A 14,346-nucleotide genomic window follows, 5' to 3' on the forward strand; every position below is an offset into this window, starting at 1 on the left:
TGTGTTTGTCTGTCACTCTGTCTTGTTTGGTTGAACACGAGGCCATATATATGAAGCCGCCACACGTATTTGTATTTTGTTCTCATGTCAATTACTATAATCTAAAATTATATTCATTGCAGAATGAAAAACTCTCTTAAATGACCAACGTACCCTGCTATCACCCGAGGCAATGAAAATGAAACGATAAGGTCACTTTAGTCCTTAGAAAAAAACATTCAACCGCAATATGATAGGAATAGGACCCTCCAAATATTAACACGTCGTCTCCGTCTCTCTCGCTCAGTCGCTCTCTGTGTGTGGAAACCGAGGAAATGGAGGGAGAAGAAGAAGAAAAGTCATCTCTGAGATCGCCATTGATCCTAATCTCTGGAGAAGATGGAGTGAGCAGGGAGAGGGAGGGAAGCAGTGGAAAGGGAGTTTTTGAGGAAGTAAGAAAGCAGCTATGGCTGGCAGGGCCTCTGATAGCTGTGAGTCTGTTACAATATTGTTTGCAGGTGATCTCTATAATGTTTGTGGGTCATCTTGGTGAGTTGGCTCTGTCTGGTGCTTCCATGGCCACTTCTTTCGCAACGGTCACCGGTTTCAGCTTGTTGGTGAGTTGGGTTCTCTTCAGTTTTTCTCAGAATTTGTTTTTAATGGTTCTTGGTTGGATGCGACTGGTTAAGGAAAACGTATTGCTTTTCTTGTTTCTGTTCTTGCTGAAAGTGAGAAGAAGGATAAAACGTGTTTTGTTGGTTGAAGATGAAAAGGGATGCAGTGGAAAGCGAATGTAAAACAGGGCCAGAAAGTGAAAAAAATGGCTTTTTTACATGTTTTCAAGAGATGATTGTATAAAATGAAAACACGAACACGTTCCTAAGTACTGTTGTAGATTTTGGGAGAGATATTTCTGAATTTTTATGAGTTTTATCCATCTCTTTTTTCCTCAATCCCCTCAAAAGCAGAAAAGGATTTTCTCGGATTTTTTTTTTTTTTTTTGTTCTTTTTTCTTTTTGAATCTCCTTCAGTGGCATGTAAATTTACTTCTAATTCCATTGGTATATTCGACAACCCAGCTATGAAATTGGAATTGGGGTCTACTATTCCAAGTTGATGCACTTAAATGCAACCGAATATTTGCAGACAAAAAAGAATCCTTGCAAGAAACTGATACTTTTGCCTCAGATACCATAACACTAAAATTCTGAGTGCCTTGAACAGTCACAGGCCTTGCAACTAACCACTCTTATACACAAATTAATCCCATGAACCACATTGGATTAAGTGAATACCCAGGCTATGGATTCCTGGTCTAAAGCTTCAGTTATTATTCCTGTGTGAATGATTCTTTTGTCTGCTGATAGGCAAAGGAAGTAAATTAATGGCTCTAATTTTATACTAAAAGCATTGCAAATTCTCAACTCATGGTCGATGCTGTTCCAAACAACAACAAAACATAATTATGGTTCATGATTTCTTCTTTTGTTGTAGAAAAATGTGTTATGTTCAACAGAACTCTTTGCATGTTACTTTCTCTAAGTTTCTTATACTATTTGTGATTATTTACTTGAACAGATGGGAATGGCAAGTGCGTTGGATACATTATGTGGCCAGTCATATGGAGCAAAGCAGTATCATGTGATGGGAATACACATGCAGAGAGCCATGCTTGTTCTTTTTCTTGTAAGCATTCCCCTTGCGATCATATGGGCAAACACAAGATCCCTTCTAATCCTCTTTGGCCAAGAACATGATATAGCAACTGAAGCCGGACAATATGCGCGTTTCATGATCCCGAGTCTTTTTGCCTATGGTCTTCTGCAGTGCCTTAATAAATTCTTACAAACCCAAAACATTGTCTTTCCAATGATGCTAAGCTCTGCAGTCACAGCTTTACTGCACATACTTATATGTTGGGTTCTGGTATTTAAATCTGGACTTGGACCTAGAGGAGCTGCCTTGGCGAATTCCATCTCCTATTGGATCAATGTATTACTGTTGGTATTTTATATCAAGTTCTCTTCTTCATGTGTAAAAACCTGGACAGGTTTCTCAAAGGAGGCCCTCCACAATATGCTCACTTTTGTGAGACTTGCTATTCCTTCAGCTGTTATGGTTTGGTAATTTCTATTTCTTAACATCACAAACAAATAATTTCGCATTTTCTTCTATCTTCCTCACTGTCTTTGTTACATGAGAATGTATAAGAAAAATGCTATTATTCTTTTCTCAATAACTATGCTGAGGTATGTAAATACAAATTTTCAGCTTTAAAGATCCTAATGCTGTTAGCTGTGATCTTTTACCATGATTTGAACAGCTTGGAAATGTGGTCATTTGAATTGATGGTTCTCCTATCTGGTCTTCTTCCTAATCCAGAGCTAGAAACTTCCGTGCTTTCTATTAGGTTAGTTCTTAACTTTAATGATCTTTGTACAATGGATATACTAAATCTGTTTGATGATTGTGAGTTCCTTCTTACTCTTCTTCATTATTCTATTTTAACTCACCCTACATATTATGTTTACACTTCCTCATTTTTATGTTTGACAGTCTCAATACAGCTGCAACAGTTTGGATGATCCCGTTTGGACTCAGTTGTGCTGTAAGGTGAGTTGCTGAATTGATATAAATGTCTATTTCTGATATCAAGTTCATAAATCTTATGGCAGTTTAAGCATTTTATTTTTATTTTTTTAATTTTAAGCAATTTAGTTGGTGCCATCCCAAAAATTTCGATTAACGTGACATATACTAACCTTTGAGCTTCCAAAATCTTCATTTTGATTTTGCTGAAAAAGGAATTTGATACACATATGGAGGTTTGGAATGTGTTCCACCCCCCCCCACTTTCTTCTTCTATGCCATATCTTCATATCTTTTAATATGCGCCCTTTTTCTTGTTTACAGTACTCGGGTCTCAAATGAATTAGGAGCTGCGGATCCTGAAACTGCACGTTTAGCAGTAGGCGTCGTCTTTGTGATGGCAATCACTGAGGGTATATTGGTTGGATCAGTCCTGATATTGATACGCAACGTTTGGGGTTATGCTTATAGCGATGAAGTAGAAGTGATCAGATATGTAGCAATCATGATGCCAATTCTTGCAGTATCCAACTTTTTAGACGGCCTCCAGTGTGTTCTTTCAGGTTTTTCTAATTTTTCATGCTTTAGTGAATCCAAATTAACATCATTACCTGATTAAAAAGCAAAAAAAATCTTCAAGCCTCTTTGTCCATGGGAAAACATGAAAACAATCACCTCGGTAGGGTTCCTAAATTTATGATTAAGTTTTTTAGCAGTGAAGCAGGGATCTAAATTGGCTGCAAGCAGCAACAATTACAATGATTGGTGTGCTTTCCTGAAGCTTTAAGGGACTGTGCATCCTTTTGAAAGATGTTTTGTGAACATTATATATTGAAATTTTAGTAGATTAATTTGAAATTTACAATCTATTTATCTACATTTAGGCACTGCTAGAGGATGCGGTTGGCAGAAGATTGGTGCGTATATCAATCTCGGTTCCTACTACTTGGTTGGGATTCCAGCTGCTGTTTTATTAGCTTTTGTCTTCAAGATTGGAGGAAAGGTAGAAGTTTTCATTCTCTTCTTTCATAACCTTAAGCCCTTTTTCACATTTGCTTTAATTGCAAGTGATTTAATGTAATCTTATCTGTTCAAATACTGTGGATATATAGGGGCTCTGGCTGGGGATCATATGTGCACTCGTAGTCCAAGTGTTATCACTTCTCACTGTTACCATACGCACAAACTGGCAGCAACAAGTATAATTCTAGCTCTCCCTCTTCTGCTTCTTCTTTTTCTCTTTTATATTTTGTTCATTTTTCTCACTATATGTGATATTCTCGTTCTCACTTAGGCACAGAAGGCTACAGAGAGAGTCTACGACTCGGTAATTCCTGTGGAAATAATCTCTTGAAGGCTTGAAGCTGAAATGTGCCTACAACGGAGAAAATTTATTTGGCAGTAGACGAATATACCTTGGAAAATTTTGGGATCTTCATACTTAGTGATAAAACTTACTTGATATGCTTAACTACGAAATCAAAGTTATATGATCTTCATAATGATCATTGGCAGATGTTGAGATCTAATGATGCACTTGGCTAGCTAGTGGCTCTATGAAAAAAACTTGATGATTTGGCTTAAGTGTTGTAATAAAACTACTGTAGTTTTTTTAACGGGCTAGATTTAATTCCAAATTATTATCAGAGAGTGAAATTAAATCTGGACCATCAAAAAAAATTACAGAACATATGCTGTAATATTTTTACAGCACTTAAGTCAAATTCAGAAAACTTGCTGCAGTTAGTTCTCCAAGTTCTGATGTTGTGAACCCTGTTTTTAGAAAGTAAAAAAGAAAAGTCCATGAAAGTTGGGAAGGTGAAAAAATAGCCGGTGGCGTCTCAGTTGTTAATAAATAATGCATCTAGTTTAGGGGTGAAAATGCGGTTAAGAATGCGATTATTAGCAATATTCGTATTTGCATTCGTGCGGATATTAAATGCGGTTCTTATCCGTTATCTGCATATGAGGTAATAGGTGCTTTGAATTACTATCTAAATCTATATGCAAGAATAAGTAATGTAGTTGTTATTATATGCAAGCTTAAATAAATTAAGATTTCACTTGTTACCCAATTCATGATTATAAGCCATAAATGATAATTGTCTCATGATTATCCAAAGAAAAGAAAAAAAATAAATGTAGTAAGGTATGACTTTGAGATGATAGTGAAAAAAAACTTAACATAACCTAATGGTCCTAAACATAGAATAAACATACGGAAAAGTCCATATACCCCCCCCTCTCAAATTACAACCTAATTGACAATGCCTCTTCCAAACTTTTAATTGAGACAATGTTCCCTCAAAACTATCAAAACATTGTCGATGTACCTCTTAAGACCGGCAAAAAGGCAAAAATGTCCTCACAATTTTTTCAATAAAACAAAAATATCCCTATAAATTCAAAAAATAATTAATTAATTTTTAATTTATTTAAAAAAACGAAAATTTTTTATTTAAAAAAAATTAAATTTCTAATTTCTTAAAAAAACAAAATTTTAATTTAAAAAAAAAAGGAAAACTTTTAATTTTAAAATTTGGCTACCCTTGGTTTTTATGTATTTCTTTTTAATTTTTTAAAGTTTTAGTTAATTTTTTTTAATTATTATTATTATTATTTTTCTTTATATTTTATGAAGAGTATTTTTGTCATCGGGGGAACATTGACAATTTTTTGTAGTTTTGGGGAGACATTATTCAAATTGAAAGTTTTGGAGGGACATTGTCAATTGGGTGGTAGTTTGAAGGGGGTATGTTGACTTTACCCATAAAGTTAATTACTTGATATTTTACATACGCATTTGAGTTGTTGGTCAGTTCAAATTTTGAAGGATCCAAGATCCTCTCGAATTATTTATCTAAATTTGAGAGATTTTGGTCAATCACTTATCCGGTCAGGTGAGTCCCATAAGTGATCTCTCACATTCACTTATTCGAATTCTCTCAAATTCGGACAAATAATTTGAAAAGATCATAATCCAATTTTGAAGAAGTTCGGATTTTTAAGCTTTTGAGGACGCTTTTAAAAGGAAATTTTTTTCATGTTCCTTTGCTTTACTCTTTCTGGTGATTAACTGTTTGTCTTCCTCTTGCTCGTTGCTTTACGCACAACATCTCTTTTTGAAGCCAATGCCATGCATATTCATATATTCAAAACTCCAAAACGACGTCAAAATGGCTCTAAAACGACGGGAGTTGATTGAGACGGCCGTGAGACACTAGAAAAAAACGTGATTAATCACTCCATAAGATAGACCGGAAAAAGGATAAATGCAGAAGTTTGAGCCTTTGAAGTTTAGACAAATAATTTCCTGAATTTTAAAAAGTGACTTTTTAAGGATAAGTTAAAAAAATACATTGATCCCTACTGGTCGGAAAAATTAACGAAATCTGTTAATCTGACATGTTAGCACTAATTAAATAGTGATATGTGCCCGTTAGCTCCCTCTCTCCACATCAGCAATGTAAATTAAAAAAAAAAAAGGAAAAAAGAAGAGTAAAAATCTGAGTTCTTCATCATTGCCTTCACCATTTCTGATATCACCCTAATCCCCTGAAACGCCACCCAACGAAGAACCACGTAATAGTGAATCGTTGATTTCGATCACCCAACGAAGAACCACATAAGTAATTTTATTGACCCAAATAATGAAAGAAATTCTGACACAATGCTATGCAAGTCTCCAGGTGCATGTTAATAGCATTAATATTGTGCCATCATTGAAGCATCTAGCAACTTTTCACCTTGAAACCAATAACCTCTCGACTTTCATTTAGACTTTCATTTAGAACATCTGTATCAAACTCTCCATTTTAAACATTTCACCAAATATTAGAGAAAGTTCTCAAAAACCCCATGCATTGAGCTCTCCATTATTTTCCCAAGCTAACTCATGTTAGAAACTCTCTCCAAATTTAACTCTCATTTGCTCACACTATTCACTAAAATATCATTTTATTTCACTTCTAGGTTCTTCACTTTCCCTTCGCGCCTTCCAGTTTCTGCATCTTGGTTCATCACTCTCTGGCGCCTTCTTCATCACTATCAATGTAAGATTTGTGCGATTTCTTTTGTATTTTTCTTCTGAGAGGGCACTGAGAGAAAGAAAGAATGAGACACCAAGAGAGTGTTGGGTATTTGGTAGTTGAGGCCTGCACCACCACGTCACTACTCCGGCCAACGTGCAACAAAAGAGAGAGAGGCGTAGCCGTTGAGGCTCTACCTTCGGATTTGCCTTCCCAAACGTGAGTTTCACTCTTTGTTTTCAATTAATTTAGGGTTTGAAATTGTGGGTTTCAATTGGTTGTTGAGTTGTGGGTTGGATTTCTATTTGTGATGTTTTGTTGGATGATTCTTAGTATATTGGGGTTTTGTTTAAGGCTTGAGGATTTGCCTTGTTTTGGCCGATTCTGGTGAGAACTTGAGTTCCCTGTTGATGGCCGATTGGGTGGTGTTTGATTGCGTAATTTTGGGATTTTTGTGGTATTGTGTTGATATTTGTAGTGGCTGGGAATTGGAGTTCTTAGTTTTGTGGGTAGCCGATCGTGGTGGGATTCTTTGAAGCTGAAAACGGTTAGGTGTTTTGGTTGGTCGAGGGTGGAAAAATGAGGGAGTTTTCTTCCCCTTGGATGGCCGAATGGATGGTGGTTGATTAAGGGAGTTTATGTTGTTCAATTTTGGTTGATTTTTCCTTTTATTGAGTATATTGTTTTGGTGCAATTTTGATGTTCATGATAGTTTTAAAATAGTTAAAGTGGCTGCTCTCAAAACCAATAAAAAAAATATCTATTTAAAATAGAGAAATATTTAGAGAGTTTGATGTAGGAAACTTTTTAAAAGTGATAGATAAAAAAACCAAAGGCCTCATTAACTGTAGTCATATGGAGAGTACCTGTCTTGTATTCACAAGCCAAAATCCTGGCTCACGCGCTAACTTTTCACTTACCACCGTGAAAGCTAATAGCATGCCATTCTTCATCCAGCTGCCCCCACTGAAATCAGACTCTCCTTCAGTTTTGGAACATGTCTGACTTTCTACATTTTCCACATTGAGTCATTGTGGACTTTAATGCAAACATCACCCATGCCTACAAAATCCAACGCCGAGCCGTCAGCCAAGTACACCTTCCCGAAATGTCCAACAACATAGTTTTCAAGAACCTCACAAATTGCGATAATATAGAAAGAAGCTCTTGAGTCCAAGACCCAAGAATCAAGAAGACTGTCGATAGAGAGAACTAGGGCCCCATACACTTCTTATGTCACCATGTTTGCAGAGTCGTTCTAAGTCTTCTTCATTGGTTCCTTCCAATTCTTCTTTAAGTGGCCAGCCTTGCCACAATTCCAGCATTCTAGTTGGTTACTAGATCTGGATTCGCTTATACCTTTTCTGGATCTTGACCTGTCTCGACCAAAGATTCTACCATATTCTCTACCCCTTGTCTCGAGGTTTAGGACAGCACTAGAACATGAGATTTCTCCAGAATCCCTTTTGCGCACCTCTTCACTTAGAATCAAATCTCGAATATCCTCATACTTGAGTTTTTTTTCCCCCCCTTCAGAACTGCCTAGCCATTGTCATGGCCTCCCAACTGTTTGGCAAAGATGCCAAGACAATCAATGCGCAGATCTCATTGATAAGCGTTGAATGTTGCACATTCAAGTTCCTTAACTTTCATATGTTAATTTCTTAGCATTGTTATTTGTTTGATTTTGTGTTGTTTTATTGTTTTCAAGTTTTAAATAAACATGCAATTAATCCATTGATTTTAGGCTTAAAGCACACTTTGAGAAGACGTAGAATATATGTTTAAGCTTAACCAATCATAATAGAAGACCTATATGATGTTAAGTTTAATCAAATCAAGGGAATGATTAAATCGAAATTTCTCCAATAAGAGTCAAAATCGGATTGGATTTAAATTTGGATTCTACACACGTCTCAGTGTTTTAATCATAACTTTCTATTGTTTTGTAAGAATTTAGTATTGAATTCCAATGTGATAAGAGAGGGTGTTTCGGCAGAGATTGTAATATTTGCTAGTTCTCTTAAAGTAATTTGTGTGATTTGATCAACCATTGAAGTCTAGTTTAGGGAGAAGCCTTAAGCTAAAGGAGTCCATTGAAAAACTCTTCAGACAGGAGGTCTGGTTGGGAGGCGCTCACGTATAGGTACATGTTAGAGTTCAAAGTACAACTACTGCATCAAGGGTATGTGAGTGCAACTACTTTGTAACTACTATTTCTTTTGTTAACGGATTTTCCGGGTTTGGCTACCTTGAAGTTGTTTTTCTCTTGGATAAGAGTTTCTATTTTGTCAACAAAATATCCGTCTCATTTACTTTTCCGCATTTATATTTTGGTGAATTGTTGATCACACACACACTTAAATTAGGAGTCAATTTATATTTTTCACAATTTAATCCTATGATTATTTTTGTTCTTGTGATATCTATTTCCCTTTGTACATATAGTTTTAGTAACTCTTACTAAAACAATCTAACCTCAGATTAAGAATAATCATTTCCATTAAATCTATCTCAATGAAATATTTCATGTCGCTTTGATTAAACCAAAGGATCATGGATTCCACTTTGAGGAGTAGTGTTCCCAAAATGCTACATGTGATCACCCAACATACCGAGATATTGACCATGAAAGATATCACTCTTAAATGTATCAAAATGACCTACACTTCACATTTAAGCTCACATTCCTCTCAGAATTGAGATCCAATGATAAAGTAGTCGTGAGTTCAAGCTATTCATATCGATAAATATTATGATAGAATAACAACTCATGTGATTCGTTTAGTGTATTGTAACCGCACCAACATATCAATCGGAAGTCTCCACTTCACATGAACAAGATAGATCATCATGATTAATATGTTACAGTCTTATAAAATGGAATGCCCAATTCCATTACTAACTACGAACAATAGTTTATAAGTTACAACGTTTTTGGTTTAAGATCTTATGTGTGTTAATCTCATTAACACACCTTAAACCATATTCAATATAACTTAAGGACTTACATCTATATGATAAATAATAATCAATTGATCCAAAGATGTAAACAATAATATGCCCAATGTTCTTGAAATACTTCAACAAATAAACAACTTTGTTTAATAAACGAAAATGTCATATAGAAGAAATTGGACTTTAGGGCATAAACCCCGACAACTCTCTCTTCTGCATGACTGCATTGTTAAGACAGGAGATGATGTTGACTTTCTTGATCTCTATGATTAGCCTATGGAGTCTATTGACCTCGAACTTGACAAAACTTTATAGTGAAGCTAGGATTTATTATGTATTACTGTTTCCTTACTTGTAAAACCTTATCTTAGATACTGCTTGCATTGTACTTGGAACTACCATAGAACCTCTAAATGTGTGCACAAATGATCATGTCTTGTTTTAACCTTTGAATATGTAAACTAGCTACTATTTCAATGTTTTGGCTAAGGTTGATAATAAGGGATCATGTTTTTTTTTAAAAAAAATTATGGGTAAAATTAGCACAGCTTAATGAGAAAACAATAGAAACACAACACATCTTCTGGTGAGGTTTGACTTATTCACAAAGGGGGTTAGAAGGGTCTCGCCTTGGTTTTCGTGTTGGGGAGTTTGGGGCATGAGCTGGTGAGGTTTGACTTATTCACAAAGGGGGTTAGAAGGGTCTCGCCTTGGTTTTCGTGTTGGGGAGTTTGGGGCATGAGACCCCTCCGATGAAAGGGTGCAGGTGCTACTCATGAAGCCCAACCTTCAGCAGATTCTTTGAATTTCCTTCTCTTTTTTTTATTTTTTATTTTTTTTTTATGTTTGAAAATACTTTTAATTGCTTTTTTAAAAGCACCTTTTACTGGGGTTATCAAAGTATTTTCTTTATAATTTAGAAGTTTTCCAAAAACTATTTCTAAAAAAAAAAAAAAATTGAAAACTCTTTTTGAAAAATTTAATTCTTTTTTTGCATAGAAAAGTTAAGGAATATGTGATGTTTGTATCATTTGCTAAATTTATTTTTTCAATAATGGGGACATATATATTACGGAATGATGACCATGTGCCTCAATATCCAAATTACTGAATCTCAAAATTTAAGCGCCCATAACAAAAAATTCAACATATTCCCAATCAAGCCTCACATAGTCGAATAACACAAACAATTCCAAAACAACACAATCATTGGGGTTGATCATGTCAACAACCATAATTCAAACACAAAATCAAGTAAAAGTATCTCTCTATATATATATTTTATAACTAAAGCGAGACATAAAAAAAAAAAATAAAAATAAAAAATAACAATAAAACTAGGAGTTCTTATCCATATATTGCAACTATTCAAGATCCCAGTCACAAACCTCCAATGCCATCTTAGTGACCCTGAAACCACCAATACAAATTCAATAAATGAGAAGCTTGATTTACATAAATTAGATGATAAGGGAAATGGGCAACAAGTTGTAATGTGTTGGTGGATAAAAATAAAAGGAAAATATTATAGTTGGCCTTTTTAAACTAATATCTCTTTTGCGAAGGCACCTCAAAACTACCATTTTTTTTTAGCATTTTACCCCTTCAAAACTACCAATTGTTTCTATTTACACCCTCTTTTAGATTTTGGCATTAAATGGGCGGAAAGTTTAGCCCGAGATTGTCACGTGCAAAGATTTAACTTGAAATACTCAAATCATCCTTGCCTTAAAATAAAACAAAAAAGAAGAAGAAAAAAGGTGATAGAGGAATAATTTACATATTTTAAGTAAAAAATACTCCCATGTGAATAACGTATGCAACTTTTCATCCATTTTAAAACAAAAATCTGTGTATGTAAATGCAATGAAATGGTATTTTGAATGAACTAAATGTCACAAATGATAATTTGGTCTCTTTCTGAAAAATTGTGTCAGTTTAGGAGATTAATGCTCTGTTTCTTTCAGTGTAAAATGGTTTCTAGAAAATGATTTCAACATTTTCTGGTGTTCGGTAGAGGCGAAAATAATAGTCAATCAAAAAATGATTTCCCTTTAACAAAAAATGCTTAGATAATTTCGGAAAATGATTTACGCATTTTAAAAGCGTAAATCATTTTCTCCAGACAGCAAACGCAGTCAACTTTCTTCTAAATGACGTAGTCGACATTCACGCTCAAACAATCGACCATCGCCAGAATCCGGCAACTGGTCGGTGCCGAAATCTAGAAATTTTTGGAATCTGGCCAAATTGGCCAGATTTCGCCCGGATCTAGCCAAATTCCGGCCATACAGTTGGAGTCCGGCCGTATGAGGCCAGATTTCGGCGAATTTGGCCAGAATCTGGCTTGCCAGAATTCGGTGACGGCGACAGACGTTGCCGGAATCCAGCAACGGTTACTATATTTTGTTTTTCGCCGTTGGAGATTTTTTCGTGCAAGCCAAACGCCAAAAAATATTTTCGAAAAAATCATTTTTCCTGAAAAATGATTTCGTCAAAAATATTTTACGACGGAAATCATTTTACGTTAAAACAAACGAAGCATAAAGATAATTTTATAAAGAAAAGAAAAAGAAAAAGAAATAATAATGACTCTTCTATTGCTATCATGAGACGGTATAAAAAAATTTAGTGTTCTTTTACAACATATGAGAGAATTTATTCACATAAGTTTATATCTTCTTCATAAATGTCTGCATTTTTATCCATACAAAAAGGGCTAGAGAAGTAGTTACGTACCTTTTACCAAACTCAAGGCTCAATGATTCTCTATACAAACATTTAATCCTTCTTAAAAAACTCTTCATAGCAGTCTACTAAACATGGTATGACATAAAGGCCATGAAATTTTGATTTCTTAATACAAAAATTTCGGCACTTTGACTTAATAATTGCAAGTTTGCTGTGAGCATCTTTATAGTGCACTGGGTTCGAAAAAAGGCAGTCAAAAAGATAATAACCAATACACGTATTCATACGGGGTTTTTCTTCACATTTTCCAAGTGTGCTTTCAATGCAAATAAAGATATCAGTCTTCATCTCATTATCAAGTTCGAAGGGATGAAGGCTAGTTGGTAGTGGAGTCAGAGCGGAAGAGAGAGGGCTAGAGACATTAGCATGCACTTTGAGTATCATGAGGACAATCAACTTCATCATCATGAATATAAGTTTTATCATACTTTCACTACACATCATATTTCTCTCACCTTATAAATTCTCTTAAGAATTATGCCTTTTCGAAATATGAAAATATTATAGTAAAATAACTCGATCTTGGTTTAAGTAATGTCTTTTGGCTAGGATCATAAGGTTTTACAAGAGTTTTTTACACATAGAATATGTAACTTTCTATATAGTCAACTATATTTGAAAATTTACGTAAAAGAGAATGTAAAGAGGTATAATCATCCAAGCTCATAGAAATTAACAAATAAAAAATAAAAGAACAAGTACGATCCAATATTTACAACATATTAATCCAATATGCACAACATATTAGATCAAAGACTCGAGTTAAAAAGTATTTTAAAAGAAATCGTTGGATGAAAAGACGTAACTATGCATTATTGGTTTGCATTGAGTGCTAATACCATGCATTTATGCAAATGGATTATAAAACATTATAACAATTAAATAGGTTGAGATCCTTGAAAAACGAACGTTATATTCAAAAAGAGTAGTTCTTTTTTTCTTTTCCTTTTTTTTTTTTTTTTTTTTTTTTTTTTTTTTTAAAAAAAAAAATTTAACAAAAAGAATTATGCCTTTCCGAAATATGAAAATATTCAAGTAAATTAACTCTTGGTTCAAGTAATGTCTTTGGCTAGGATCATAAGGTTTTACAAGAGTTTCTTAAGTATAGAATATGTAACTCTTTATATAGTCAACTACATTTGAAAAATTATGTAAACGAATATGTGAAGAGCCATAATCATCCAAGCTCATAGAGATTAAAAAATAAAAAATAAAAGAAAAAGTATGATCAAATATTTACAACATATTAATCCAATTTGCACAACATATTAGATCAAAGACTCGAGTTAAAAAGTAATTTAAAAACGAAATTATTGGTTTAAAAGACGTGGTAAGTATGCATTATTGGACTACATAGAGTAATGATGCCATGCATTTATGCAAATGGATTATGAAACATTACAAGAATTAAATAGGTTGAGATCTTTTAAAAACAAACGTCGTATTCAAAAAGATTTTCTTTTCTTTTTCTTTTTCCCTTTTTTTTTTGTATAAAAGAATTATCCCTTTTCAAAATATGAAATTATTCTAGTAAAATAACTCTTGGTTCAAGTATTGTCTTTGGCTACGATCATAAGGTTTTACAAGAGTTTTTTAAGCATAGAATATGTAACTCTTTATATAGTCAACTATATTTGAAAATTACGTAAAAGAATATGTGAAGAGGCATAATCATCCAAGCTTATAGAGATTAAAAAAATAAAAAATAAAGGAATAAGTATGATCAAATATTTACAACATATTAGATCAAAGACTCGAGTTAAAAAGTATTTTAAAAAATAAATTGTTGGTTTAAAAGATGTTGTAAGTATGCATTATTGGACTGCATAGAGTACTAATACCATGCATTTATGCAAATGGATTATAAAACATTATAATAATTAAATAGGTTGAGATCCTTGAAAAACAAACGTCATATTCAAAAAGAGATTTTTTTTATTTTTTATTTTTAAAGAATTATGCCTTTTCGAAATATGAAAATAGTCTAGTAAAATAACTCTTCGTTCAAGTAATGTCTTTGGATAGGATCATAAGGTTTTAC

General features: G+C 33.9%; 1 protein-coding gene and 1 long non-coding RNA gene across 2 annotated transcripts; one reads left to right on the forward strand and one right to left on the reverse strand.

Moving 5' to 3' along the window:
• The first annotated feature begins 245 nt into the window (after positions 1-245).
• Positions 246-4,184, forward strand: LOC133867392 (protein DETOXIFICATION 16-like). Its single transcript, XM_062304134.1, has 8 exons — positions 246-596; positions 1,558-2,102; positions 2,303-2,389; positions 2,536-2,592; positions 2,893-3,131; positions 3,453-3,571; positions 3,681-3,767; positions 3,863-4,184. Exons 1-8 carry the CDS (start codon positions 315-317, stop codon positions 3,920-3,922), a joined length of 1,476 nt encoding a protein of 491 aa, XP_062160118.1. The 5' UTR covers positions 246-314; the 3' UTR covers positions 3,923-4,184.
• A 6,519-nt stretch (positions 4,185-10,703) lies between these two features.
• LOC133867047 (uncharacterized) lies at positions 10,704-13,205 on the reverse strand. The gene is made up of 2 exons (XR_009899981.1): positions 12,294-13,205; positions 10,704-10,964 (listed from the first exon to the last, which is right to left on the reverse strand). It is a non-coding gene; the product is annotated as an uncharacterized LOC133867047 (long non-coding RNA).
• Between the last annotated feature and the right edge of the window lie 1,141 nt (positions 13,206-14,346).

This window comes from Alnus glutinosa, chromosome 4 (assembly GCF_958979055.1).
Source record: "Alnus glutinosa chromosome 4, dhAlnGlut1.1, whole genome shotgun sequence".
Lineage (NCBI taxonomy): Eukaryota > Viridiplantae > Streptophyta > Magnoliopsida > Fagales > Betulaceae > Alnus > Alnus glutinosa.

Coding starts and splice junctions, on each gene's coding strand:
- LOC133867392 (XM_062304134.1), top strand. CDS start 315: ATGGAGGGAGAAGAAGAAGAAAAGTCATCTCTGAGATCGCCATTGATC. Junction 2,593..2,892: donor GGACTCAGTTGTGCTGTAAG/GTGAGTTGCTGA, acceptor TCTTGTTTACAG/TACTCGGGTCTCAAATGAAT. Junction 3,132..3,452: donor CCTCCAGTGTGTTCTTTCAG/GTTTTTCTAATT, acceptor ATCTACATTTAG/GCACTGCTAGAGGATGCGGT.